Source organism: Pseudozyma hubeiensis (genome assembly GCF_000403515.1).
Source record: "Pseudozyma hubeiensis SY62 DNA, scaffold: PHS13, whole genome shotgun sequence".
Lineage (NCBI taxonomy): Eukaryota > Fungi > Basidiomycota > Ustilaginomycetes > Ustilaginales > Ustilaginaceae > Pseudozyma > Pseudozyma hubeiensis.
In genome coordinates this window covers 434521-459410 of record NW_012133795.1, presented here as the reverse complement: position 1 = coordinate 459410, position 24890 = coordinate 434521, and the positions used below count along the sequence as shown (strand labels likewise).

The following is a 24890-nucleotide window of genomic DNA, read 5'->3' as shown; positions in this document are numbered from 1 at the left end:
TTGTACTGATATGACTTGTTTCTGCGTTTGCAGGATGATATGAGTGCATGTGTAGTGCGATTTGTGATCAAACCATGACAATCCCGTTTCCTGAACCCACCTCTGACGGGTTCTTGGCCGCCTTCCTGATCAACTGTTCAGCCAACCCCTTTGCTTCCTCGTGATCATCGCTTGCAGCGCGTTTCGCCATGCTCTTGGCATACGCGTGAACCGGATCCAACTCGCTCTCCCCCGGTCTACCGCCCATACCACCAGCGACAGGTTTCGTCCTCCAGTTGAACAGGTAGAACCGCAAGAACCCATCTCCCGGACCGAACTTCTGCTCCTGCAGGAAGAGCGGATTGTCCATGACGGTGACGCAGTTGACGACGTCGAAGTTGAAGTCGCGGGCGATGATGAGCAGGGTTTGGATGAGGAGGTTGAGACGAGATTTGAGAAGGGATTTGGTGGTCGGGGGTTCGGAGTCCCAGGTGGTGATGTGCGATTCGTCGGACAGTTCGGAAGAGGTGAGGTTGGTGAGCGAGTTGCAGCGCCAGGCGGGTTTGCCGGAGGAGAGGGCGAGCGAGCGTTCCGACGAAGGGGACGAGGTGGATGCGGACTCGCTCTCCGGTGTGCGGGAGTCGGAGAAGACGACATCGGTGGCGTAGTAGAAGAGGTAGGCCGCGTTGAGGGATTTGTGCTTGTCGTTGTCCAAGATACTCGAAGGCAGAGAGTAGAAGGCGAACATGTCGGTGATACGTCCTTCGGCGTTCTCGACTACGTAGGTCCACGTCACCTGACCCTTCCTGCCTGCTTGTGTTGACGGTCCATCCTGACCTCGTCCACTGAGCAAAATATGCTCCACTTCATGATCCGTGAACCTAGGCGCCATATCGAATCGACGCATATACCTACGCATCAACTTGCCCACCTGCGCCACATCTCGCACCTCCATCTCCCTCAACCCGGGCAAGTTTGTCTTTGCAGGCAACTCGAATCGCTTCGCGTGCGCCTCCATCGACATGTTGTGCGGGATCGCAGAGAATCCAATGTCGGCCAATTTCCTGGCGTTGATGGTTCGATGGTAGTACCTGGAGCACGAAACAGGCGTTGGTAAGACGGATCCGACGGTGTAGATAGCGTGGAACACTCCTGTCAGATGACATTGCCTGGTCACCTCCTTGATGAGGACGGGAGCGAGACGTTTGGAGCGCAACTTTTTGTGAACGCAGAGGAAGTTGATCTCGGTCGATTGGTAGGATTTTTCCCTCACCCTGAGCTCGTGCGGGATACCGCTGATGAAAGCGACGAGCTTTTTGGTCGAGACGACGCGAACACCGATATGCCACGTCTTGTGGTAGCCGGGATGTTTGAGCACCCAGTGCAAGAATTCGGGGCTGTAGTCGAATCGGAACGTGGCGTCGTCGTCTTCGACGTAGTTGGCGCTGAGCAGGTCATAGACTTCCTTCAGCTCGGCTTGATTGTCGACATCGACCATGACCCATTCAAAGTCGGAGGGGAGAGGGTAGGGTTCCTGGCGAACCTCCTCGGGCGGTACACTGGGTTGAATGCTTCCCTCTTCCTCCGACTTGACTACAGGCGCATCGTTGGGCTTCATCACCGGTTGCGTCTTCCAGAACTTGTGGTCAGCAATCGCTTTCTGGGCCTTTTGCTTCGAATCCTGCGACTTGAGCATGGCATCTCGTTCGAGGTTCATCATGGCCATGACTTTGGCAAGGTTGGCCTTGGTGACGGCGTTGGCGGCGGCAGAGCCGTGTTCGGCTTTGACGGCTTCTTGAACTTGCGAGACGACTTCATCGCTGATCTTGCCTTCGCGGGATGAGCCGGAGGCTAGAAGCTTGCCGTCGGAGGGCTCGGTGGAGGAGGTGCCAAGACCGAGCTTCTTGCGCAGTTTGGCGGCTGCCTTGGACTTTTTCTTCTTGCGCTGCTTGGCGGTCAAGGCTTCTGCAGAGGCGGATCCAGCTGCTGCTGTGTCGTCTTCCTCGTCGTCGTCGTCGTCATCATCGCCGTCGTCGTCAGCGTCGCCTTGGTCCGCGACGGAAGCAGGCGTTGTGGACTGCTGTGTGATGCTGCTGCCACGAGCTGGCGGTTGTGCGGCGGATGCCGAGGACGAAGCAGTCGCGCTCGTGTTGTTGCTCGTACCGGCGACACCCGACATGTTTTGTTTCCTATGGCGAGGTTAATTCCGAGGATCCAGAATGTATGTCGAGGACGGAAGACGTAGATCGGTGTGAAGGCAGATCGCGAAGGTCGAAAGTTGTCCGTGCGGTGTGCTCTTGCCCTCGTGATCGGACCCTATGTTGCTGTGCAACGGCGGTGTTGGACTCCAGATCAAACAGGCCGAATTCCGAGATTCTCGAACCAAAAAAAGGCTCGCCAAAGTGTTTCTTTGGAATGAATTTTTGATTTGAATTTTTGGGTTCTTGTGCTTGCAGAGCACGAGAGAGAGAGTGTGTGTGTGTGTGTGCAGCTTCAAGTGCTGAGTCGAAGCTTCGTGCTCACCTCTCTCCGGACCATCATCTTCACTTGCCACGCTGCACCTGTCGGCGACCATGTCGATCGACAACGCCCTACTGGAAGACGCCAGCTCGTCACATCGAATCTACATTGGAGACTCGATCGGCTGTCTGCGTGTAGCTCAATGCGATCCGCCTTCGGCGCTACCCAAAGACTATGCAGGTCCCTCTGTCAAGCCACTCATCCTACCCAACTTCAAGTCGCATTCCGATCATGCTGTGCAACGCATCGCATCCGGTGTGCTCGGCTCTGACACCTACGTCGTAGCTCTCGCCCGGAAGAATGCCACCATAGATGTCGTCCACATCGTCAATCAATCCCTCCCTTCGACCAGCACTGCTCCCGCTGCCGTGTCGGAGCTGAGAGCCAACATCCTCTGCACCATCAATGAAACCAAGATGAAGGCTGGCATCCATCGCTTCATTGGTCTGGCAGTGTCCAAACACGGCGTGTACAGCGTCACTTCGTCCGGCATCTTCCGCTACACTCCCATCACCGTCGCAGGCAATGCCGCCGAGTTGGGAGAAGCCAAAGTGATCGACCACCTTCCATCGCCCCTACAGCATGCCAGCTTCTTCCCTGCCTCCGACCCGACCCACTTCTGTTATGGCGGAGAGGACATCCCTCTTTCACTCTGGCACATTCCAACAGCCGTTTCCGAGCAGCCTGCTGACTCGGTGGCCGATATGAGTGTCGAATCGAACAAGACGGAAGACCTCTCCGGCCTCAACAGCAAACAGCGCAAGCGAAAACGTCAGCTCGAAGCCAAATCGAAAGCACGCGAACTGGTCTGGGGCGAGGTGTGGCGCGCCAAAAACTTGCCCAACGACAACCTCTCGCTGCCGAGACGGGCCAACATCACCGCCACCTGCATTTTGAACCTCGAAGAAAGTACAGCTGAAGACGCGGAAGCGGGTGCGACGGATGAAGAGACGTTTATCGCGGTGGGCACGAAGGACGGGTTGGTGCGGATCTTTCAGCCTGGAGCGGGGAGTCGCAAGCACGTGCGCGAGATCCGCGTTGTTCCTTCGGGTCAAGGAGCGGTCAAGACGCTCTGTGCTTCATCTGCAGCCATGGACGGGCAGAAGGGTGGGTTGTTGTTTGTGGGAGACACGGGGTCTAAGCTGTACGCGGTGGATTGGCAATCGGGTTCTGTGGTATATGCGTACAAGGGAGCAGGTCAGATCGGTGCAACGTTGGACATGGCTGTTTTGCCTCAGCCTGCCAAGCGCAGCGAAGCGGAAGCTCTGGTCACTGTGTCGTCGGATAGCCTCGTGAGACTGCATACCACGGTACCGGCGGAGCGTGCAGTGCCTAAGGCAGGAATGTCGGCGGAGAAGGGTGAGGTGGTGTGGGCTAAGATGATTGCAGAGGCGACAAGTCAGAGCGTACATGCGGTGGCGACGGCTGTGGTTTGGGATGGTGTAATGCTCTTGAAGATGGGAAGGCGGCAGGTGGAGGGAGAGGATGAGGTTGGGGAGGAGGAGGAAGATCAGGTGTGGGCCGGGATGCAAGAAGTCAACGACAAGAAGGTTACGAATGGAAAGGTCGGACGAGACCAGGAGGAGAGCACAGGCGACGACGATGATGATGACGAAGAAGAAGAAGAGGACGAAGAGGATGAACCGACAGAAGTCGTGCAGAGCAAGGCCTTCAATGGTCAAGCACGACGTAGCAAAACTAGTCCAGCCAACGCCAAGAAGAGTCGCAAGTGAAGGAGCATGTTCCAGCATATCTTGTTTTGTACACACAACCGCATTTTTGCATCACGAACACACACATGGACACGCATCAAGCCAACCGGTTGAGCAAATAGATTCGAGCATGGTCGCATCTCGCACCATCTACACTGTGTGATGTATGTGTTTTACAGCTGGATCGTCGTCGGCGGGCTATTCCTACCACCCATCCCGCTCACCTGTCTCGACGCACTCCTACCCGTACTCCTCTCAAACGACTCCATCGCCTGCTTCAACCTATTCCCGCCCTGTCGAGGACCAGCATGCTTCCTCGCCTCGTCATTCACCCCTTCCCCTCCCCCCACAACCACGTTACATCCCTTCAACACGTTCTCCAACCTCTCGATCCTATCCGCTTTGACCTCCAACAACTCGACCGCTTCCAGCACGTGCTGTGCCAAGATCCTCCTCTTTGTCTGACTCATGCTCGGACTTAACGTCTTGAGCTCGTCCGCCAGTTCCGAGTAGAGCATCCTATGATGCAGGAACTCATCCCAGTGCTCCTGAAGGATCAGCTTGAGCGTCGCCGATTGTTCAGCATTGATGCTGCTTCGTTGTCCAGAGGGTGGATCCAGCGTTTCGAGCAGGATGGATTCCTCCAACTCGACCGCATCGCGACGTCGTTCCGCTTGCAAGAGTTTAGCCCGTCGAGATGCCTTTCGCTTTTCCGATCTGGCCGTGGAAGAACACACGGTGCAGTGGTGCGGATCGTGCGTCTGTCGAGTGGAGAGTCGTGCGGATGCGTGCGAGGCACGTGCCTCCGCGAGCTGCGAGATCTCGTTGTCGGACAGCTCGTCGATCGGCTCAACCGCTGCTGGTGGGGTGTGACGACGCTGCTGACGTGAACGTGACAGACGGAGGTTCTCGGCGATAGCGTCGATCGTCTGATCGTACTCTTCGTCCGAATGACGTGCGGGGCTGGATCGCTGGCGATGACGGCGGTGGTAGTGATCGTCCGTGTCTTGATCGATGGGATCGGTGCGGATCTCGACTCGATCACCGCGATGGATACCGGAGGCAATCGTACGAGCGGAAGTTGCGCCTCGAGTGTAGATGGGGTCGGAGGCAGCATGCGCATCCTGGTCGTGTTCGAAGCGGTGTTGACGGGCTGCGCTCGAGCGCGCATTTCGCTTTCGATGGGTGGGCGCAGGCTCGACAAGATGTTCGAGCACGAGGCCATTGAGACCTTCGACCTCGTCCGCGAGGCTGAGCACTTGCAGACGCAATGCTTCGATCGCTTCCCACGGGTCGCGCCCCGAAGGGTAATTGTCCTGATGCCTGTACGCTGCTCGACGAGGTCTCGAATCAGCTTGTCTCCGAACTTCCGCCTCGGCAGTTCCGATGTCTGCTGCGCTGCGGTACTGCTCCTCCATTGCCGTTCGCAACTGGTCGAGTTCGGCGTAGAGTCGGTTGACTACTTCGACTTGACTGCGACTCTCTTGCTGCTGAGCATTGCGAGTCTCTCTCGCCGGCTTTTCCGCGACTCTGACACGGGGCTCCATCTGAGCCTGCATATTTGCATCGGAAGCAGCACCGAAAGCATTCTGCGTTTGCTGCTTCTGCTGAGACTGCTGTTGCTTGTCAGACACCTGCAGCTTTTGCAAGATCAAGTGCATGAGCTGCTCGTCCGAAGCTGGCTGTTGAGCACGCACGTCCTTGAGTGCAGTCTGCATCTCGGACCGCAATCCTTGGAAATCTTGACTCTGCTGCTCTTGCGCTTGCTCCAGATTCAAGATTCGCTCGCCTGCTCGATCGAGTTCGACCTGAATGCCATCGACAAAGCAGCGAAGATTGACCAGCTCCTCGAGACGCGCTTCCTGATTGCCAACAGCGCTGTCGAAGGGTCTGTGCTTGACTGTATCGCGAGCCTTGACAGGCGAGCCTAGAGCTGATGTGAGACCGGTCACGTCAGGCAAGCGCACACCCCATGCCGCAGTGGCATCGTTGCCGGTGGCAGTCTTTTGGTGAGCGGGATAGCCGTACGAGTTGAACTGTGCCGCATTGAAAGTCTTTGCTGCGTTCGAGGCAGCTTCGGGTTCAACACGAGTGCGAGCGCTTGATGCTTGGCTTCCCGGGCCAAAGCCGCTGCCGCCAGAGTTGGAGGCACTGCCGTCGTCAACATCCTCGCCGTTGCCGTCTGCATTTCTGCGAGTGGACTCGACATCTTTCTGCAATCGACGCGCCAGGTCTTCGAACGCGCTGATGGCAGAGACGTTGGATTGGCGCGCAGCTCGAGGCTGCTCGTGCTTATTCTGGCGTCGAGTCTCTCGAGCGTTGTTGCGGCCAGCGTGAAGGATGCCATCGATGGACGGCGCTGGTGTTGGGCTATCTGGGCTTTTGGAACGATCGCCAATGAGCGTGCGCAGTGCAGGAGAGGTGAGGGTCCGAGATGCCAGGTGCTGCTGATAGTCGGCCGCGTTCATTCCAAAAGTGTTGGCGGCACGGGGTGAAGCGAAGGGGCCGGCGGGATCGGGGCGTGGCCTGGATTGTTGCTTGAGATCTTTGCGAGGACGATGCTCTCCATCCGTGTCGGTGTAGATGTCGAATTCAATTCGGTCGAGTGTGTCTTGGCCGAGCGTCGGACGCTGGCGAAGGTTGGCGGTCATGGTGGCAGTGTGGCCAGCAGGTGTGGCAGCAAAGTTGCGATGGTTGCCAGTGCTGTTGAAGGTAGCTGTGCGGACGTTGATGGCGTCTGAATCGCCAGAGTCGCTTGCTGAATCGCCCTCTGACTCGCTCTCGCTTTCCACCTGCGCTTGGCGAGGGATTGTGTTCGCGCCGGCTCGAGTGTGGTGCATCGGAGGCCTTGCTGTAGAAGCTGCTGCGACGGGCTGTCTGGCCTGTGTGCCGACGCTGGAATACTTTCCAGGACGATAGGGACTTCTTGCTGGAGAAGACTCGTAGCGGTTGTGAGCAGCGTGTTGGTTGAGAGAACGCATGCGCTCCTGATACGACGTTTGCGAAGGCATCGTGCTGCGTACGCCACGGCCGACACCTGGGATCAAGCTCTCGTCTGCATCGAGCTGATGTAAACGATCCGATGCGGCAGGCACGTTCGACACTCGAGACGGCCTGCCGACGGCGGGCCCAGTGGATGGCACGTCGTCGTCTCGTCCGATACGGTCATACGTGTCGAAGGTCGACGACGCAGAGGTGAGGTCCGCGTTGCGCATGTTGGTGACGTGAGAGGGACCGCTGGGTCGAAGAAGACGGGATTCGATGCTGATTCTGTTGAGCTCTTCCTGCGACTCGGGTATGTAGATGTCGTGAGAAAGGTCTGGGTGGGCTGAAGCAGCAGCAGCTTGTCGACGATCAGCAGAGGTGCGAATGCGATGCAGGCCGTTGGCGGCGGGTGGTTGGTGATAAGATGTGGATGCTACTGGATAATGGGGGTAATGTTGATGAGCTCGGGACATGTCGCGCGTTCGTCTATGGGGGGTGCGTCTTTGTATCTGCCCGTGTCTTTAGCCGTAATTGATGTACTCTTATGAAGCAGGTCGCGTTGCGGACGACACGCAGATGGGACCCGCACGGCGATGCAGGTACGCGGACGAGATACAGTAGGTGGTTGCGGCTGGAGGATATAGATGGAGGTGGATGGACCGATGTGGAAGTCAGGGCACGGAGTACGAAGTCGCAGCTTTGGTCGCGGCCTGTGCAAGCGTGGAGGAAGGAAAGGTCGTGGCCGCGCTGCGCTGCGCTGTGCATTCAGTGTGACTGCTATGATGCGCTGCGTATCCTCCTCCCTTTGAGCTTGATCAAAAATCGAACACTCCGAAGAAAAGGGCGAAAAAGACGTGTTGTGGGCGCGTTGCGCGCTGCATGGTCTTGGTCACGTGCCGCCAAACCTAATTGTATGCAGAGCAGCATCTCTAATAATCAGACAACGACACTTGAATCATTCCTTCCCAACTGCGGGCGCCATGGGTCTGGTCACCAGACTCGACTGTGTTGATGGTCTTCGAGAATCCGACACATACGTAGCCGCCGAATTCGCAACGATTGTGCATTGGTGACAGTCTTCGAATGTCGAGTAGTTGCTTGTTGGCTTCCAGGATTTTGTGTCCTTCTTTTTCGAGTGTAGTTTTGTGGTTCGCAAGGCAATTTTTACACAGCCCAGCGAAAAGCTGTGCGCAAGCAGAAGGCTCAGTTGAGCGTCACGTCGTGCGTCGATTGGGCATGTGGAGGCTTCTTGGCTGTGAACAGTTGCCTGTTCCTTATCATGCCCTCCCAAATTGCCTTCCTTCGTCCTTCCGGTCTACTGTTCTGTTCTGCTCGGACACAATCGTGCGCAGTGGACTAACTATAGATTACGACGGCCAAAGAATGGCCTCAAGATCAATCTCGACCAACCAGGAACGTGCCTGCGGACCGGCTTGATACATATGCAACAGCAATGGCTCACCACAGCCACGGCCACCACGACAGCGACGGCGACGCAGTCGCTTCTTCGACAGCACCAAATGCCGCACAGCCAGCAGCGGAAAAGGGTTTTCCAGCTTCATTGACCGCCTCGACGTCGCAATCAGCTCAAGAAGATTCGAACAGGGACTCTGCGTCTCCATCACATACGCTGCTGTGGTCCAAATCCAAGGTGTATGTCCACCCCTCCCCCTATGCAAAGCACAATATACCCGGCTATCTCGCTCTCAGCAGACCTGGATCGGCCAAGCCAGGTGCCAAAGTGCTGCTCTCCTTCCTCCCAGAAAGCCTTGTAGAGCAGCGCCAAGAGCTCGAGAAATTCGTTCGCATCGAGTACACCACCTCTGCCAAAGCAGCCGACGATACCCAACTCGATCCACGAAAGAGCCTAGAAGCTGTCGAGGGTGATGACGACGACGACGAAGATTCGATGCTCATCGCAGAGCCACCCACCTCCTCTGCCTATGCGTTCTCGCTGCCTCTGTCCCGCATATATAGCTTCACCATCAAGACACCCAGCATCAGCTCGTGGTATGGTACTGTCACCGTCAGTCAGGTCGGGGGCGTCGCCATGCCGACGCTCTACTTTCATGATGACGAGAGCAAGAGCACTGTCCTCTCCATGCATAGAGCTAAGCAGACCGCCTCAGCTGATGCTGCTGCTGCCGCTGCCTCCACAGCTGCCCAAGCTAACGCCGATGATGGTTCCCGGCTCTCCACGCTTCCCAGCTCCTCATCTTGGTCCGCTTCGTCTTCCCATCGCACATCCCTTCGGTGTACCTCGCCATCTCCCACCTGGGGCGGTGATGAGCTCGTTCAGCAGCTTCGCAGGTACGCCAACGTCCACCGCAGCGCCCTCGATCCCAACCTCTTCCTCGTCAACCCATCTCGTGCCGATCTCGAGACCCACAATACGCCGCTGTTTGACGATGATGCCATCGACATGCCCAACCCGAATCCGGCCAATGCTGCTTGGAGTCAGGATCTCTCCGAGAATGCATACTCCATGAGCCCTCTCCATCAATCTCTGCCCGGCAACACCACCCCGAAACGCAACAACGAGCTTGCCATGGACAATTTCACCGTCATGGCCAAGAGCGCACGCATGTCCGTGCTCTCCTCCTTCGCCAGCTTCACGCAGAAGGCTCGGCACGCTTCGCACGCCGTGCTTTCGCATCCGCTCGCTAAACCTTACGTTCCACATCTGCCTGGTCCTGTGCAGTCGTTTGCGCAAGCCGGTCCTGTTCCTCTCGGGCCCAACGAGGGCGAATGGGAATGGCGTACCTCGAGCATCGCCAACAAGAGCGGCACGGGCGAGTACTACGACAGTGCCAGAGTCTACCTAGCGCGTTGGGCGCGTCTCGTGGCAGAGGAGGGCGAGCGCAATCGGCGCAAGGAACAGCGTTTGGCTGCAGCCATCGGGGCCGTATCTGATGCTTCTGCGACGGGCGTACATGGCCGTCCTTCCAGCTCTTTAGGCAACCGGACCGAAGGAAGCGAACTGGGCGCGTTTGAGCTGCTGGAAAAGATATACGACCTGCCGAGGCCCACCTCTGAACGCGAAGCTCGATCAGCGGACCTCAGCACCGAAAATGCGACATCTCAAGCCGGTCTCGACGAGCAAGAATGGCGTTCCCTGTTCGATGGCAGCACCGGCCGTCCCTTGCATCCGATTGGCGAAATTCGTCACCGCGTCTTTGTCAATGGCTTGACGAATCAAGCAAGAAAGCTTGCGTGGCCCTTCCTGCTCGATGCGATCCCCTTTGATGCCACTTCGGAATCGCGCGCAGCCATCTGGGAGCAGCGAGAGGTCGAGTATCACACCTACAAGGCACGATGGCAAACCGACGACCAGCTCCTCGCGTCGGAAGAGTTTCGAGAGCAGCAGCATCGAGTCCGCGTCGACTGTCTGCGTACCGATCGAACTCAGCCCCTTTTCGAACGCGATGCAAGCTTCGCTGCTGATCCCAACGCCGATCCGATGCAAGATCCCAATCCGCACACCGCGAGGCTCGGAGAGATCTTGCTGACTTACGGGCTCTGGGAAGCCGAGCAATCGCTCGACGCTCCTTCGACCGATGATGATAGCGCTGCAAAGACTGGTCAAGGACTGCTGGCAGGCTACGTGCAAGGAATGTCTGACCTCTGCTCCCCGCTCTACATCATCTGCGACGGAGACGAGGTGCGCACATTCTGGTGCTTCGTCGGATTCATGGAACGAACCAAATCCAACTTCTACCGAGATCAATCCGGCATGAAGACGCAACTCGTCTTGCTGCAGAAGCTCATCTCGATCATGGATCCTGCGCTGTATACGCATCTGGAGCACACCGATTCGCTCAACCTGTTCTTCTGCTTCCGATGGCTGCTCGTTCGCTTCAAGCGCGAATTTACGTTCGACGAGACGCTCAACATTTGGGAAGCTTGTTGGGCAGCAGAACCTGCAGAGGAAGAGGGATGGGGGTTGAGCAGATGCTTCCATTTGTTCTGCGCACTGGCACTGCTCGAGTTGCACAGGGACTATCTGACGAGGTATCTGGAGCACTTTGACGAAATCCTGCAGTACTTCAACTCTCTCACCGGCGATTTTCATGCAGAGACGGTGATCGCAAAGGCGGAGGTGCTGGCAAAGAGTTTCCGCGAGATCGTAGCGCACAACAAGTCGGACCGAGCAGAATCCGCGGGGGGAGAGAACAGGGATTTCTTGACCATCTTGTCGGATCAAGAGTTGAAGTTTTTGCTGTGATGTCTTTTCTCATTCCCTCCTTTTCCCACACGCACTGTCACACTCGATAATCGATCGTCGTGAGACATTAGCAATTTCACACTTGCCTTCCAGGAACAATCACGCCTCTTGACTCTCCAACGGTTTCGCACCTGTAATCTCGACCACCTGTTCCGTGCCCGGGTAATCCGGCAACTGCAGATCAAACTTTGCCTCGAGATCCTCGCTCAAGAATCTGCCGCCCAAAAAGTGTCTCCCTGCGAAGCCCAACGCGCCCAACTTTGGTGCCGAGAGGCTGATCAGTACGCTCGGCGTAAAAGTGTTGTTGACGTTTCCCTTTTCGACGTCCCACGAACTGGGGATGTCTACGGATACGATGGGAGGCATCTTCTTCCTCGCTTCGAACTCGATCCTTGATTCGTACTTGAGGTTTTCCAGCGGTCCTTTGAACGGTTCTCGTACCTCGCCTTTGAAGGAGAAGCCGAAGACGCTGTCGAGTACGACGTCGGCTTCCTCGAGGGCATCCTCGAAGTCGTCCTGCGGAACAAAGCGAAGGCCGAGATTCTGAAGTTGGACTTTGAGTCTCGCGAAGAGCTCCGTTTTGCCCTGTTTGGGGTACCAGACGAGCGGTTCGTAGCCAAAGTGGTAGAGATGGCGCGCTGCTACGAGACCATCACCACCTTGGTTTCCCGGACCGCATGCGACGAGAACGTTGGGGTATTTGGTGGGTGGATAACACTCAAACACGGCTTGTGCACAGGAGAGACCGGCGAGCTCCATGAGTTGATCGATGGAGAACCCACCGGTGGCGGACATGAGCTCTTCGTCGATCTTTTGTGCGGTTGATGCATCGATGTATCGGAGCCTCAGCGGTGGTGTGGTGGAAGAATCAGTGGCGGATTGTGTTGGAGTGGAGGACGACATCTTTGATGAGGATGGCGTGCGGAACACCGAAAGTGACCGCCGCTGAGAGCTAGACGGTTGGCACGTGGGCTGAAGCTGATTCAAGCCCCGAGGGGAAGGGCGATGCTGTCGGGTATGAGCTGTCAAAACACGCCTGACAGGGCTAGCGATGGCCGACGCAGAAATGGTGGCAGATGACAATCAACCTCGCCTGCAGCGGTCAGAGATGCAAGCAGTAGAGTTGCGAGCAGTAGGTCTAAGACGAGATCCTGATCCGTGAACGGTAAGAACCGATGGGGTTGGGTAGCGCGAATCCGTAGGGGTGCAATAGGGTAAGATGACCTCGAAGATGTATGTTTCGTGTCAGATGGTTGGAGAGATGGACACGCTGTCCACTGAGAGGTTCAAGACGCCGTGTAGCGAGGCTTTCCCAAGCGTCTAGTGTAAACCTGTCGATATAGGATGATGCGGATGGAGATTGTATGGAAGTGAGACGAAACGAACCTCGAGGACAGTGGGCGCTGACAGATTTCTCACATCTGCGATATCTCGCTCGGCTCAACTAAGTGCGCGGGCCAATATTGCCTTGTCACCGCACAGGTGGGAAAAAAACAGTGGGCAAAGTGCGTCCGCACCGCACTATCCCGCGCTTCGTATCATGGGTGGCGAGGGCACATTATCAGTCATCTCGGTTGATGGAAAAAAAAAAGTAAAAAGCCGAGGCTGGAAAAGCCGGGTGGAAGAATTCAAAAAAGCTGCTGCTTGCGTGCCGGTTAGACCCCAGGGTCGTGGCGAGGGTCCACGGCGTTTGGCGACTCTGTGCCTTGAAGAAAAATACTTCTACAAGTAACTTCAGTGGATCTCAAACGGCGGAAAGAGACGCTTATCGTTGCGCTTGACTTCGTCTTGACTCTGCAGTGCTAAAGGCGGAAGTGCGCCTGCTTTGGACTGCCAACTCAATCAAGGTCCACCTCGGTGCCTTATGCGCAAGTACTGAATGATCATCCGTGGCCGAAATGGCCGAGCGTCATCGGCCCACTCACATGAATCCGAGGTCACACACACAAGTCCACATGACCGCCGGTGATAGCAGTATAATGTTGCAACCCAAAATAGTGGTAACAGCTTCGACTCCTTACAGCGCCTCGACCTCCATCAGCTCACCCAGGCTAGCAGCTCCATTGACTTTGCCGCTGCTACTACCACCACGTTTCCGCTTCTCTGCCTTCTCAACGCTATTCCAAACGTACAGCAGCGAATACAGATTCTCGTCGCTGATGCGCTTCACGTTGGCACGCAGCTCGTTCAACGCCACCTGAACGGCTCGCAACACCGGTGCGTACTCGGTCGATGCCTTGGCCTTGATCTCGCCACCGCGCACCGAAAAGATGGCTGCGATCCAACGAAGGTGGAACTCGACGTGTGGGCTACCGCTGCTCGGCTGCAGACGCTCCGCGATCAATCGCAGCACCGTCGGCAGGTGAACCAGTGGTAGCTGCTGCGATACCAACATGATGTCGGCTGCAGAGGTTCGCTCGTACACTTCGGCCATCAATGGTCTCTCGCCCAATCGGCACGCTCCAACCACGGCCAACAGATGCTCCCCGCGCGTCGAGGCTTCGCGGACAGCTTGTGGCGTCAGGTCCATGTCGAGATCCAGCGGATCGAATGCTGCTTGCTCGTCGAGGCTGTAGATCAGAAGACCTGATGTGGAGGTAGCTGCCCACGATCGACCGGTGGGCGCGAATCGCACGCACTTGGCGCGTGAGATGGCGCGCGTCGTCCTCTTGGTGGCGTCGCCGCGCTGGGCTCCCGGCAGCGACTGATCGACCCGTTCCGTGGGAAGCAGATCCGCCTCGTCTTCGCGATCATCCACCAGATCGATCGCACCCGCTGCTGTGACGCGACGGCTATCCAGCTTGTCCTGAGTACCGTCGAGTGCCAGGTTCTTGGTGAGCTCCCAGCGCTTGAGCAGGACGCGCTCCTTGACGTCGTACAGGCACACATAGTTGGCATTGCCTCCTGCCAGAATGCACGCACCGTCGGCGCTATAGCAGACGGTCGTGAAACAGGCTCCGCTCGCCGTGTTGCGTCGTGCAATCTTGTCGTTGACCTTGCGTCCACCGGCAATGTCGCGGCGGCACTCGACCACACCCGTCTGCTTGCCTTCGAGCGGATCGAAGAAAGCGAGGTAGCCATCCAACGTCGAAGCGCAGATCTCTCGTCCGTCCGGTCGGAAGCCCACCGCTAAGCCATCGGCATTCAGCGTAAACGTCTCGACACTCTGCGTGGTCCTGAAGACCTCCCACGTGCGCACCGTCTTGTCCCAACTGACACTGGCCAAGACGCCGCTGCCATCAGGACTAAACGAAAGCCCAGAGACGGGTCCTTCGTGGCCGGAGAGAATGTCGAGAAGCTTGCCGGTCTGTACGCTCCACATGTAGATCTCAAACGTGTCGGCGCTGCCCGCGCACACCACTTCGCCCGAAGGGTCGACGGCCAGACTGACGAATTGCACCGGTTCAGGACTGGTCAATGTGCGGAAATTGCGATATCGAACCAGATCGTAGGCCCTCACCGTTCCGTCCAAACTGGCACTGAAGAGCACCTGACCCTGTTTGGCAAACTCGATGCACGAGACAGAAGCAGAGTGTTCCGAGAAGGTGGCGGTGCAGAACCCGCTGGCAGTGTTCCAGAGCTTGATCTTGCCGTCGTCGCCTCCCGTAGCTGCTACTGAACCGTCGGAAGCGAAGCCAACGGTGTTCATGTCGTAGTAGTGACCTTGCTGCTTGAGGATGTACGACTCGCTGGCCCACTCCCACACAAGGAGCTGGCCGAGACGGTGGGCGCCGAAGGCGAGCCATTCGCCGCTAGCGTTGATCGCGACGATTGTGATCGTTTCCTGGCTGATGCTGAGCGTGTGGATCGGGTTGAAGTCGGGCATCTCCCACAGACCAAAGATGCCGTTGGAGAAGCCGACGACCAGAAGCGAACCTTGCTGGTGGAAGCTGGCGCAGACGGTCTTGGCTCCGGTCTGCATAAAGTAGTGCTTGCTGGCGATGCCCCATCTGGTGAGACCGACCGCATTGTCGGCCTGCTGGGAGGAGCTGCCGTCCTTGCCGCCTTCGTTTGGCTGCCAAACGTCTTCATCATCTTCTTGCATATCGGCATCCTGGTCGTCGTCATCATTATGCTTGCCCTGCCACGCGAAGCAGGAGCCGTCGCGCGAGACGGTGTAGATGGTCTTTTCATCCTTGGAAAAGTAGGCGCCGATGACGGCGTCGCGATGACCGGTGAAGGTTTTGGGTCGGAAGCCCTCCACCTGGTCGAGCGAGTACAGTCGAGCAGTCATGTCTTTTGATGTTGTGATGAAGAATCTGTCGTGTCGTTAGGGGTCGAGGATGTCAAGGTGTCAGTACAGTACTGATGCGCCATTCGGACATGACCAGCGGTCGGCAAGACAGGAAGCCTGAACAATCTCGACTCTCGGGTCTCGCGATGCTCCTCAGACATGTGCGAAGTTCTCCGCTATTGATCAGCGGACTCATTAAATCAGTTTAGTTTTTGGAAGCATCCTCGGAAGTGGCATCGGCGGGACCGCGCTGGAGGTCGAGATCGTTTGGCGATACCCCTGCATCTGCAGTGTCGGATGAGAGGAACGTACCTGCTGTTCTTTGTCCAGCGGATGCTGAGCACATCGTCAAAGTGTCCGGTGTAGGTTCGATGCAAGATGAAAGGGGCGAATTCTCGAGCGAGGTGCGAAGGAGTCCTCCACACTTTGATCTGGTTGGCATAGGTGACTGCGAGGAACTTGCCGTCGTTGGAAAACTGTGCATCGCGAAGCGGCTGCTTGAAGTTCATCTGCGCCAGCAACGACCTTCTGAGGGTGTTGATGAGGAGAGCGCGTCCATCCTCGTCCGCGACCAAGACGATGGCTTGGTTGGCGGGAGACAGTGCGATGCGGGCGATGGGCTTCCTTGTCTCGAACGGGAGCGTCGTCGATGTGTTGCGCACGAGGTTGAAAATGGAGAGACGGTTGCCCACGGGCGAATAGATCGAGTCGCCGTCCGCGGAGAAGACTACATTGCCGCCCTGGTAGACTGTGCCGCACAGGTTCGAAAATTTGAACGACGACTTCATGGTGAGAGATTTGCTCGTGAGTGCCGTCGGCTGAGACTAGCTCTCGCACCTCTTGAGCGGCGCAGATGGCTTTCGAGGGCTGCGAAGCTGTTCTCTAGCGAAATAAGCGAGGGGACCTTGGGGTATATGATAGAAGAGGATGAAGAAGGAGGTGCGGTTGCGCTGATGAGTTCAAGGCGAAATTTTTGCTCACCAGAGCTCAACACGCTGCAAAATCATAAGAAAAGTCAAAAAAAGAAGAATCAAGAGCTGACACCGAGTTCCGAACATTCTTGCTTGTCAGAAATCTGGGCTCAGCAGCATTGGCGCACGGTGCCACGGAAGAGGATACTCGCTGCGCTGTATGCATGGTGAAGCGTCAGACTTCGAACACCACGCCAACACGACTAGGTCATCAGCAACACCAAACATACACCTCACCACCACCATCAATCTACCTCGCAACGACTTTCCGCGCCGCAACCATCGCTTAGAGAACTAACATCGCATCTCGCGAGGTCCCTCGTGGTCATGCTCTTGTGTGCTTCACGATAGGGCATATACACAGGCATCGAGGCATACTCGTCGGCTGACCTGACCACCTTGGGGTCATCTTCGGATTTTAGGCGGAACAGAACAAGCATCCAAGGCCGCTCCCCGAGATTTGTAGATAATTTCGCAAAGCGCTGCATCCTTCCGCAGCAATCATGGCCACGCCGCGCTCTGCAGGCCAGCAGGATGCCATTGCCAGTCTGCGATCCGTGCTGCAAAGCTCCAGCGGATCGGTCCCGGACGATGACATGCTGGCGACTCTGCTGGAAGTAGAGGGTTGGGATGTGACTCGCGCTGCACGGCTCGTCGAGGAGGACAGCACCGCCGAACGCAGAAGAAGTGGAGCAGATGACGAGACCATCGCCAGGTCCTTCGCTCAAGACTCTCGGATCCGCGGCTCGATGGACCTCGACCAGTCGTTTGCAAATACATCTTCGCCGTACAGCGCTTCGAGACGTGCATTCAACGCTGGCACCGGTGCGCCGAGTGGTCTCCCTGGAGGCGCCGGCTTGCGTCCTCATCCCCGAGGCGGCGCCGATGGCGGCACGATGAGCGTTGCGCAGATGATCTGGACAGCCTTGACCTTTCCACTTTCCATAGCATCAGGTATACTGCTCTTCCTCGCACGTCTGCTTCGCATCAGAACGTTGTTCCCTTCACTTTTTGGCGGCAGTCCTGGATCACGTACACTCAGCCGATCGGATCCCCGCACCTCGGCGGAGAATTTCGTACGGGAGCTCGAGCAGGATACCGGAGCCTCGTCGTCTCGCTCAGCAATTTCGTCCGAAGACTCGGCGACCAGAGCGCCACCGACAATGATGCTGCCTCCTTTCTTCATCGGCGGCTACTCGGACGCGCTGCGTACCGCCAAGGAGCAGATCAAGATCCTCGCCATCATCTTGGTCAGCCGCGAGCATGGAGACGTAGACCGCTTCAAGCAAACCACCTTGACCGACAGCGATCTCGTCGAGCTACTGTCGAGGGACGATTTCGTTGTGTGGGGCGGGGACGTCAGAGAGCGCGAAGCGCATCAAGTTGCTACCACGCTTCAAGCCACCACATACCCTTTTGTCGCCTTCGTCGCATTGCAGCCATCGCGCTCGTCGAGCAGGAGCTCGGCAGCATCATCGTCTTCCTCGCCTCGAGCAGCGGTGCTCTCAAGGCTCGAAGGCTCGCCGTCGACGGCCACCTCGGCTGCAACGATTGCTTCCCACATCTCCGACGTGCTACTGCCGAGAACCCGCACATACCTGGACCGGCTGAGAGCTGAGAAGCGTCACCGCGAGATGGAGCGTCAGCTTCGAGCCGACCAAGATCGTGCCTACCAGGAAGCCAGTCGTCGCGACGCCGAACGAATTACACAGAAGCGCGAAGAAGAGCGGCTGAAGGCGTTGGAAGTGCAACGACAGCGAGACGAGCAGGAGCGGAAAGAACAGGCGGAACGCAAGAAGCAGGCCTGGCAAAGATGGGCTCGCCACCATCTCGTACCAGCAGAGCCTGTCGCTTCGGCTGATGCGGTCAAGTTGAGCTTTCGACTGCCGAGCGGGAAAACGTTGACAAGGCGCTTTTCTCCTGCAGACACGGTGGATGCTGTGTTCGCCTTTGTCGAGACCTCTTCTGTTTCGACAGATATCGACGGCGCCACGAGTCAGAAACCGCAAGGCTACGAGCACGAGTTCAAATTCAGCCTGGTGACCGGCTACCCGAGAAAGCGCATCGAGGCAGCACAGGCTGGCAGCACGCAGTTGAAGGATGTCGACGGCCTTGCCCAAGGTGCGAGTCTGATCGTCGAGGGATACGTCATGGCCGACAAAGCAGCTGCTGCCGACGATGAAACGACGGATGAGGAAGAGTGAACTGTCGAAGTCAACCTCCAATCATCTTGACTGAATTTGTTATGCTGCCACGCGAGGAGGCGTGATCACGAGCTTGTGTGACCTTGGGAGACCAAGCATCCGTGGTGTGTGCTGAGAGAGCGTTGGACACCTTATGAAGAAACCACGAAAAAAAGGATGAAATGTTAGACCAAAAGCTTCTACATCGCAAATCAGTAGCACGGTAGCAAAACGGCGATTCTGCAGTTGCATGCCGAGCTTTACCAACGCTGCAATAAGGCGCCGGGCACCGAGCATCTGCGACGATATCCGTAACATTTGCATTCAGCTTTTGGAGCGGAGCTGAAAAAGTACATAGGTCTCGTGCGGTGATGCGTGCCTGGCGCGGGTCTGAGCACAAGAATCCATCTCGGCCAGCCAGTCAGGTGACGCGACCACTATATACGAGAAGAAGCTCGAGCAGGATAGTTGTCAGGCTGTAAGACGAGGGCCTGACGTGTGGTTGTGTTGCTCAGGCACCAGGAAGGTTCAACTTGGACTCAGTTCCAATAGGCCGTTGTCGTTGCACGCTGACATTGTTTGGCTGATCGAGATGCCGATGATACCCGACTGAGTTTGTAGGTTGCAGAAACCACAGCAAGGCGCCCCAGAAGTTGCGGCGATTCGCATTTCAAGCCGGTTTGTGCGGTTCGTGGGGGAGTTCAAGAGCCGAGCTCCAGCTTTTTCTTCTTGCCTTTTTTTCAAAGCGAGGGTGGACCAAGGTGAAGATGGCTTCAAGGTTGACTTCCAACGAACGGCGCCGGGGCTGTGGCGTCCGGACCCGAGGGTCCAACATAAAAAACTTCGGAAACCGACAGGGATGCTGGGTGGCTCTCAGTGAAAACAGCTGAAAAACAGCACCAATTTTCTTTTCAAGGGGCACTAACCGGAGTTGACCAGTAGGTCGCACAACCGACGCTCGCACTGATCACGATGAGGTTGCTTGTCGAGTTGACAGATGATGATCGGAGCCTCGCAACGTCAGAAGCTATGTGGGGGCCCATACTAAGCTCAAAAGCCATCGACAGTCAGTTGACGGCCTCGCTCTGAGATTATCTTGCACAGTGTCGAAAAGGATACACAGCTCTCCTCCTACAGAGTCGATCGCTGATGCTGATGCTGCTGCTGATGCGTTGATCGCCTTTCGTCGAAAGTCAAACGAAAGAAAGGACAATTTCGTATGTAAGCCCCGGCAAGACTGTGTTACGAGCGGTGAATGTGCCTTTCAAATTCGGGTGTGGGACCTTCCATTGTTTTCCCCTTTGTATACAAAATCCGCTGCACCTCGCGTTAGCAATCTGCAGTGGATACATCTTTGGAAGGCCGAAATTGATTTCCGTATTGATTTCATAATCGGATGCGGCCAAACACCGACGCGTATCGTTGCTCGTTGGCCGGGTCTCTTTAGCGTTGTCGGTATTTCAGGGTTCAACGCCAAGGGTCCACGAACCCTTGAAGAAGGACTTCCGCTGCTGTCACGCCTGTCGTTCAACGTACACCGTTTCCGCCCATGTGCAAGCTGGCGCGGGACTGCTCCGTTCGCAATGCACACTTACACCACATTGCCACACCGTACCACAGATTGGCTTGTTTCGGTAAAAAGCAACCGTGCAGTGCACTGCACCACCCTCGTTCGCCCGTCGTTGCTCGTCGTTCCATTCCGCTGCTCGTGTGGCGCTCAGAAGACTTGCCGTGCAGCCACGGATTCTCACTTCTGTTTTTCAGAGTTCACACCGACTTTCTCCTGAAGCAGGATCCCATGCCGTTTCAATGTGACTTACGCGTTGTGCGTGCTGGACGATGAATCGACCTCGCCTACGTACAGGCTTGAGGCTAGTCTGGACAACGTTAGTCGAGCTGGAGTCGTGCCGAGTGCTTGAGGAGAGGAGCAAGGACAGAGGCACAACGCAGCCCAGCACGACGGACTTCAGGGACCATCGCGGTGCGGTACACGCCCCTTGATTCCGGTTTCAAAACCTGCGCGAGACGAGGGAAGGGTCAATCAATAGCGAACCGCAAGCGACAAGAAAGGAGAAACACGAAGAGAAGCGAAACACCTCGAGAAATAATTCCAATCGCCACTTTTGCCACCGTGCTGTCCCGCTCGCGTCGGATATGGTTTCTGGCACGAGCACAGGGTCGTTCGCCGGCACACAGGCAAGGCACATTTGAGACTCGAGAAAAAACTTGCTTGATGAATTCTCAGAGGCGGCGTCCGTCTGTCTGCCTGTCTGTCGGCCTCTTACAGTGGTCGGTCTTTTGCCTTTGCGTCGCGGAACCTCCCTCGCTTTGTGTCCCTTCGGCGGCTGAGAAGTCAGTTGGATAAGTTAGCACAAAGAAACAGAAAAGAGGTGCCGCCCGGACCACAGAGTCCACCTAGCACAGGCGGTCGTGTCTGTACGAGAGATCAATTGTGCTGCTTCCGTTTGCTTGCAAAGTCGGGCCCTCCATCTCCCTTCGGCCTCCTCGTTGATGTCTTGCTCGTTGCGTCATTGCCATCATCCATAGCCTCTCCTACCTCCTCCATCAACGCCTTTTCCTGGCCTTACGGGTGTTCTGCCTCCCACACGGCAGCCGTTCAATAGCACATCCTCTGGCACCGTCGGCTTGGTGGTTCGCTTCGATCGTTTCTGCACTGCAACCCACATCGTGCTCTTCCAGCGTCTCGTTCGACAACCGCCGATCATACCGGCAGCGTCTTTCATCACTCGTCCTTCCGGAGAGCCTGACCAGTACATCCTTTCGACTCACCCCTCAGCCAGACAAACTCTGCTGCCGCCCGGCGATCCAGCAAGAATCAGGTGTTGTCGTCAGTTGCGAGGCCTTGTGTTCAGGATCTCGACACTGACTCTCGAATCGCAGCTCAGGCAACCATCGTTGTTGATCTCCTACGCAGCTCGAGCTCCATCGACTCTGATTTCGGCGAAGCTGATCAAGCCTCGCAGACTGCTGGCAGGGATCCTTCGAACATCGACATCAGCTCAATCTACTCAACGCAGCGTCCCGTCCATCTGCTTTGCCCCAAACAGCTGCACGCAACTCGCGAGGTACATCTCGTTGCCTACCCGACGCTGAAAACGATAGAAATCGGCACAGCTGCATTGACAAGAGTCGATCCGTCGATTGTTTCCGACCTCACCATCGCTCGTACGGACACCTGCGAGCTTTGCTTCCATTCAAACGCCGCGCCAGTTCTGATTAACAACTGAGCAGAAATGCAGGAACAGGGCTGGTCCGGCTCAGGAGGTGAACAGCCGCCTGGCTTCAACCCACCTCTATTCAACAATGACGGCTCCATGAACCAGGAGGCGATGCAAAGCATGTTGCAGTCCAATCCCTCGAACGACATGTCAAATCAAGGCTTTTCCGGCTTCGATACCGCCGCCAACTTCTCCCACTCCTCTCAGATGATGATGCCACAGCATTCGGGCGCCGGTCTCTCAAATCCATCCATGGACATCAATCCCACTCAACGTTTCATTCCGTCCATGCCGCCCAACGCAATGGATCCCTCTGCATCTGCAGCGGCTGCAGCCGCCTATGGCCATCTCGGCTTCAACGGTTCCGTCTCGGCACCTGCATCCAGGCGTCAGTCGCAGAGGACCGTCGATCCATCGCAGCCCAATCAGCAGCAAGACGGCTCCTGGAATGGTATGCCCGCCAACATGCAGGAATTCATGCAGGGCGGCGCCGATGGGATGGGCAACATGTCCATGCAAGCACCTTCCAACATCAACTTTGGCAACAACAGTATGAGCGGCTACGAACCCGAAGGTACTGGCTCCAACAGCAGCGAAGATTCCGCGCAGGGCAAGCGTAGACGCATGACGTTTGGTGGTGCACCCATCAACCCAATACACATGCAGGGTGGTGCGAACAAGCCCATGCTGATGCACAATGACAGCTCCAGCGGCATCAGCGACATGAACAGTATCGGCTCCACACCCATGCCTGCTTACACTCAGGATGGACAGCAGACCAACTTGATACGTCCGCCTTTCCGCCATCGCAGGTCCCGCAGCGGATCCGAGGCGATGGGGCCATCTGGTTTTGGGCAGCGCTCCTTCAGCAGCATCGACGGTGGCGCCCAAGATCTATACGGGAGCGGCCTCGCTTACCCGCAGCCGCCGTCCTTGTATCCGGCAGGTCAGCAGAGCCATTCGTTTGCTGGGTCACAGGCGTTGGCAGCGATGGGCGGACATGCTGCCAGTCATCCGCCTGGTCTTGGCAGCCAAATCCTTCGCGGCGTCGATGTGAGCGCCAGCGGCTCTTCTGCAGCCACCGACTTCACCAAGCGCAAGGGATGGACCGGCCGCGTCGTCGAAGAGTTGCTCGACTTCGTTCACGTCTTGGATCCGGAGGGCACCATCCTCTTCGCCAGTCCCAGCGTTCAAGGCCTCACGGGCTGGAAGAGCGAAGAACTCAAGGGGCGCAAGCTCATCGAGTTTGTGCACCCCCAGGATGCTGCTTCGGTGGAGCGTGAAATCGACAGGATGCGTAGCAGCAAAGGCGAGCTCTTGACCTACTACCGCTTCAAGACCAAGCCCAAGACCATCCGTCCACCCAAAAAGGGGGAAAAGACGTCCAAGGACAACGATTCGTCGGCGGGGGACACCGCTGAGGAGAAGGACAAGAGCAACGAGCGTCGCAACGAGGCCGAGCATGCCGACGCTTTTACGCGCGACGGCGACTACATTGTCTTTGAAGCCACAGGCCACCCGTACTTCCCACCAGAGCCCTTGCCCGCTGCTGCCAGCGATGCAGGCGACGGCGACAAGGACAAGGACGAGCAGCAAAACGAGAAGGGTGCAGGCAACAGCGGTTCCACTGACACACCTGCGGTGAAATCCGAGAGCATGGTTGCCAGCCTCTCCACCGGGTCGAAAGCGGCGCATCCGCTGAGCCAGGAGCAGACGCTGCAGACGCCGACGAGCGACGCCACGAGCAGCTCACGCTCGCAGCTGCAGTGCTTCTTCTGCTCGGCACGCCCTTATCCGAGCAAGAATACGAGCATGCTCGACTCGTTCCTCGAACTCAAGCTCGAGAACGAAAAGCTGCGTCTGCTCATCGCCGATATGGACCTAACGGGTCCCGAAAACGAACACGACCGCAACTCGTTCGCAGCAGCGTACCACCCGGATCTGCTCAAGCAGGAGCTCGAGAACGAGACGATGGCAGGCGGATGGGCGCATCCGGTCAATCCCATGTTTGGCGCTGCCGCCGTCGGCCCCGATGGACGCATCTTGCCGACGCAGCCTGTTCAACAAAGACCAGGTCACAGCTCGCGGCAGAACTCGATCGGGTCGCATCCCACCAGTCCTCTCATGCGCGGCAACAGTGCGCGCGACGATGTGCTGACGGGCCTCGGAGTCTCTGCGGGCGACGACTCGGACGACGAGGCGGCAGGCATGCTGGGCAACGCCAACGGTGTCGGCGCGGATGGCACCGGCAATGCCGCCGACGACGCGCGACGCAAGAAGAAGCCAAAGCAGGACGACGGCGACCACGTCTGCACCGACTGCGGCCGAGTCGACTCGCCCGAATGGCGCAAAGGACCGCTGGGACCAAAGACGCTCTGCAACGCGTGTGGTCTGCGATGGGCCAAGAAGATCAAGCGCAAGGGCGGCGATCCCAACATGGCAGCTGGTTCCATGATGCCACCCGGCGGAGGCATGGTCCCGCCGGGCGGTGTCGGAGGTGGTGGTGGGGTGAACGTGGGGATGGGGTCGCACATGATGCCTCACGGACATTCGATGCAGCACGGTCATCCACATCCCTTCAATCGAGCCGATAGCGGTCAGATGCAAGGCATCCCGATGGCGCCGCCCGGCTCGATGCCACCTGGGATGAGCATGCCCGCCATGATCAACTCGTCGCCGAATGGATTCGGCAATCGAAGCTCGTTCGACGAGAACCCGCATCAGCACCAGAGTGGCGGCCTCAACAATCTCGGCGGCGGCCACATGTGATCAATGGCAATGGGCTTTCGATCTGGTACTCCCGCCAAACGTTGACCGCCATGGTTTTCTTCCTCCTCTCTCA

The 24890-nt window shown here is 57.1% G+C and overlaps 9 protein-coding genes across 9 annotated transcripts; 5 read left to right on the top strand and 4 right to left on the bottom strand.

The window, feature by feature from the left end:
• Positions 1-67: 67 nt before the first annotated feature.
• PHSY_001115 (glycylpeptide N-tetradecanoyltransferase) lies at positions 68-2158 on the bottom strand (the record flags this gene model as incomplete). Its single annotated transcript, XM_012331747.1, has 1 exon — positions 68-2158. The coding sequence occupies one exon, from the start codon at positions 2156-2158 to the stop codon at positions 68-70; it is 2091 nt and encodes a 696-aa protein (XP_012187137.1).
• Positions 2159-2552: 394 nt separating this feature from the next.
• PHSY_001114 (hypothetical protein) lies at positions 2553-4232 on the top strand (the record flags this gene model as incomplete). Its single annotated transcript, XM_012331746.1, has 1 exon — positions 2553-4232. One exon carries the CDS (start codon positions 2553-2555, stop codon positions 4230-4232), a length of 1680 nt encoding a protein of 559 aa, XP_012187136.1.
• A 152-nt stretch (positions 4233-4384) lies between these two features.
• On the bottom strand, positions 4385-7669 carry PHSY_001113 (hypothetical protein; the record flags this gene model as incomplete). Its single annotated transcript, XM_012331745.1, has 1 exon — positions 4385-7669. One exon carries the CDS (start codon positions 7667-7669, stop codon positions 4385-4387), a length of 3285 nt encoding a protein of 1094 aa, XP_012187135.1.
• A 61-nt stretch (positions 7670-7730) lies between these two features.
• Positions 7731-11421, top strand: PHSY_001112 (hypothetical protein; the record flags this gene model as incomplete). Its single annotated transcript, XM_012331744.1, has 2 exons — positions 7731-7795; positions 8610-11421. The coding sequence occupies 2 exons, from the start codon at positions 7731-7733 to the stop codon at positions 11419-11421; spliced, it is 2877 nt and encodes a 958-aa protein (XP_012187134.1).
• Positions 11422-11520: 99 nt separating this feature from the next.
• PHSY_001111 (hypothetical protein) lies at positions 11521-12324 on the bottom strand (the record flags this gene model as incomplete). The annotated part of the gene is made up of 1 exon (XM_012331743.1): positions 11521-12324. The coding sequence occupies one exon, from the start codon at positions 12322-12324 to the stop codon at positions 11521-11523; it is 804 nt and encodes a 267-aa protein (XP_012187133.1).
• Positions 12325-13438: 1114 nt separating this feature from the next.
• PHSY_001110 (hypothetical protein) lies at positions 13439-16443 on the bottom strand (the record flags this gene model as incomplete). Its single annotated transcript, XM_012331742.1, has 2 exons — positions 13439-15680; positions 15968-16443. 2 exons carry the CDS (start codon positions 16441-16443, stop codon positions 13439-13441), a joined length of 2718 nt encoding a protein of 905 aa, XP_012187132.1.
• Positions 16444-17129: 686 nt separating this feature from the next.
• On the top strand, positions 17130-18830 carry PHSY_001109 (hypothetical protein; the record flags this gene model as incomplete). The annotated part of the gene is made up of 1 exon (XM_012331741.1): positions 17130-18830. The coding sequence occupies one exon, from the start codon at positions 17130-17132 to the stop codon at positions 18828-18830; it is 1701 nt and encodes a 566-aa protein (XP_012187131.1).
• Positions 18831-19781: 951 nt separating this feature from the next.
• PHSY_001108 (short-chain dehydrogenase/oxidoreductase) lies at positions 19782-22057 on the top strand (the record flags this gene model as incomplete). The annotated part of the gene is made up of 3 exons (XM_012331740.1): positions 19782-19875; positions 19947-20083; positions 21683-22057. The coding sequence occupies 3 exons, from the start codon at positions 19782-19784 to the stop codon at positions 22055-22057; spliced, it is 606 nt and encodes a 201-aa protein (XP_012187130.1).
• A 138-nt stretch (positions 22058-22195) lies between these two features.
• On the top strand, positions 22196-24817 carry PHSY_001107 (hypothetical protein; the record flags this gene model as incomplete). Its single annotated transcript, XM_012331739.1, has 1 exon — positions 22196-24817. The coding sequence occupies one exon, from the start codon at positions 22196-22198 to the stop codon at positions 24815-24817; it is 2622 nt and encodes an 873-aa protein (XP_012187129.1).
• Between the last annotated feature and the right edge of the window lie 73 nt (positions 24818-24890).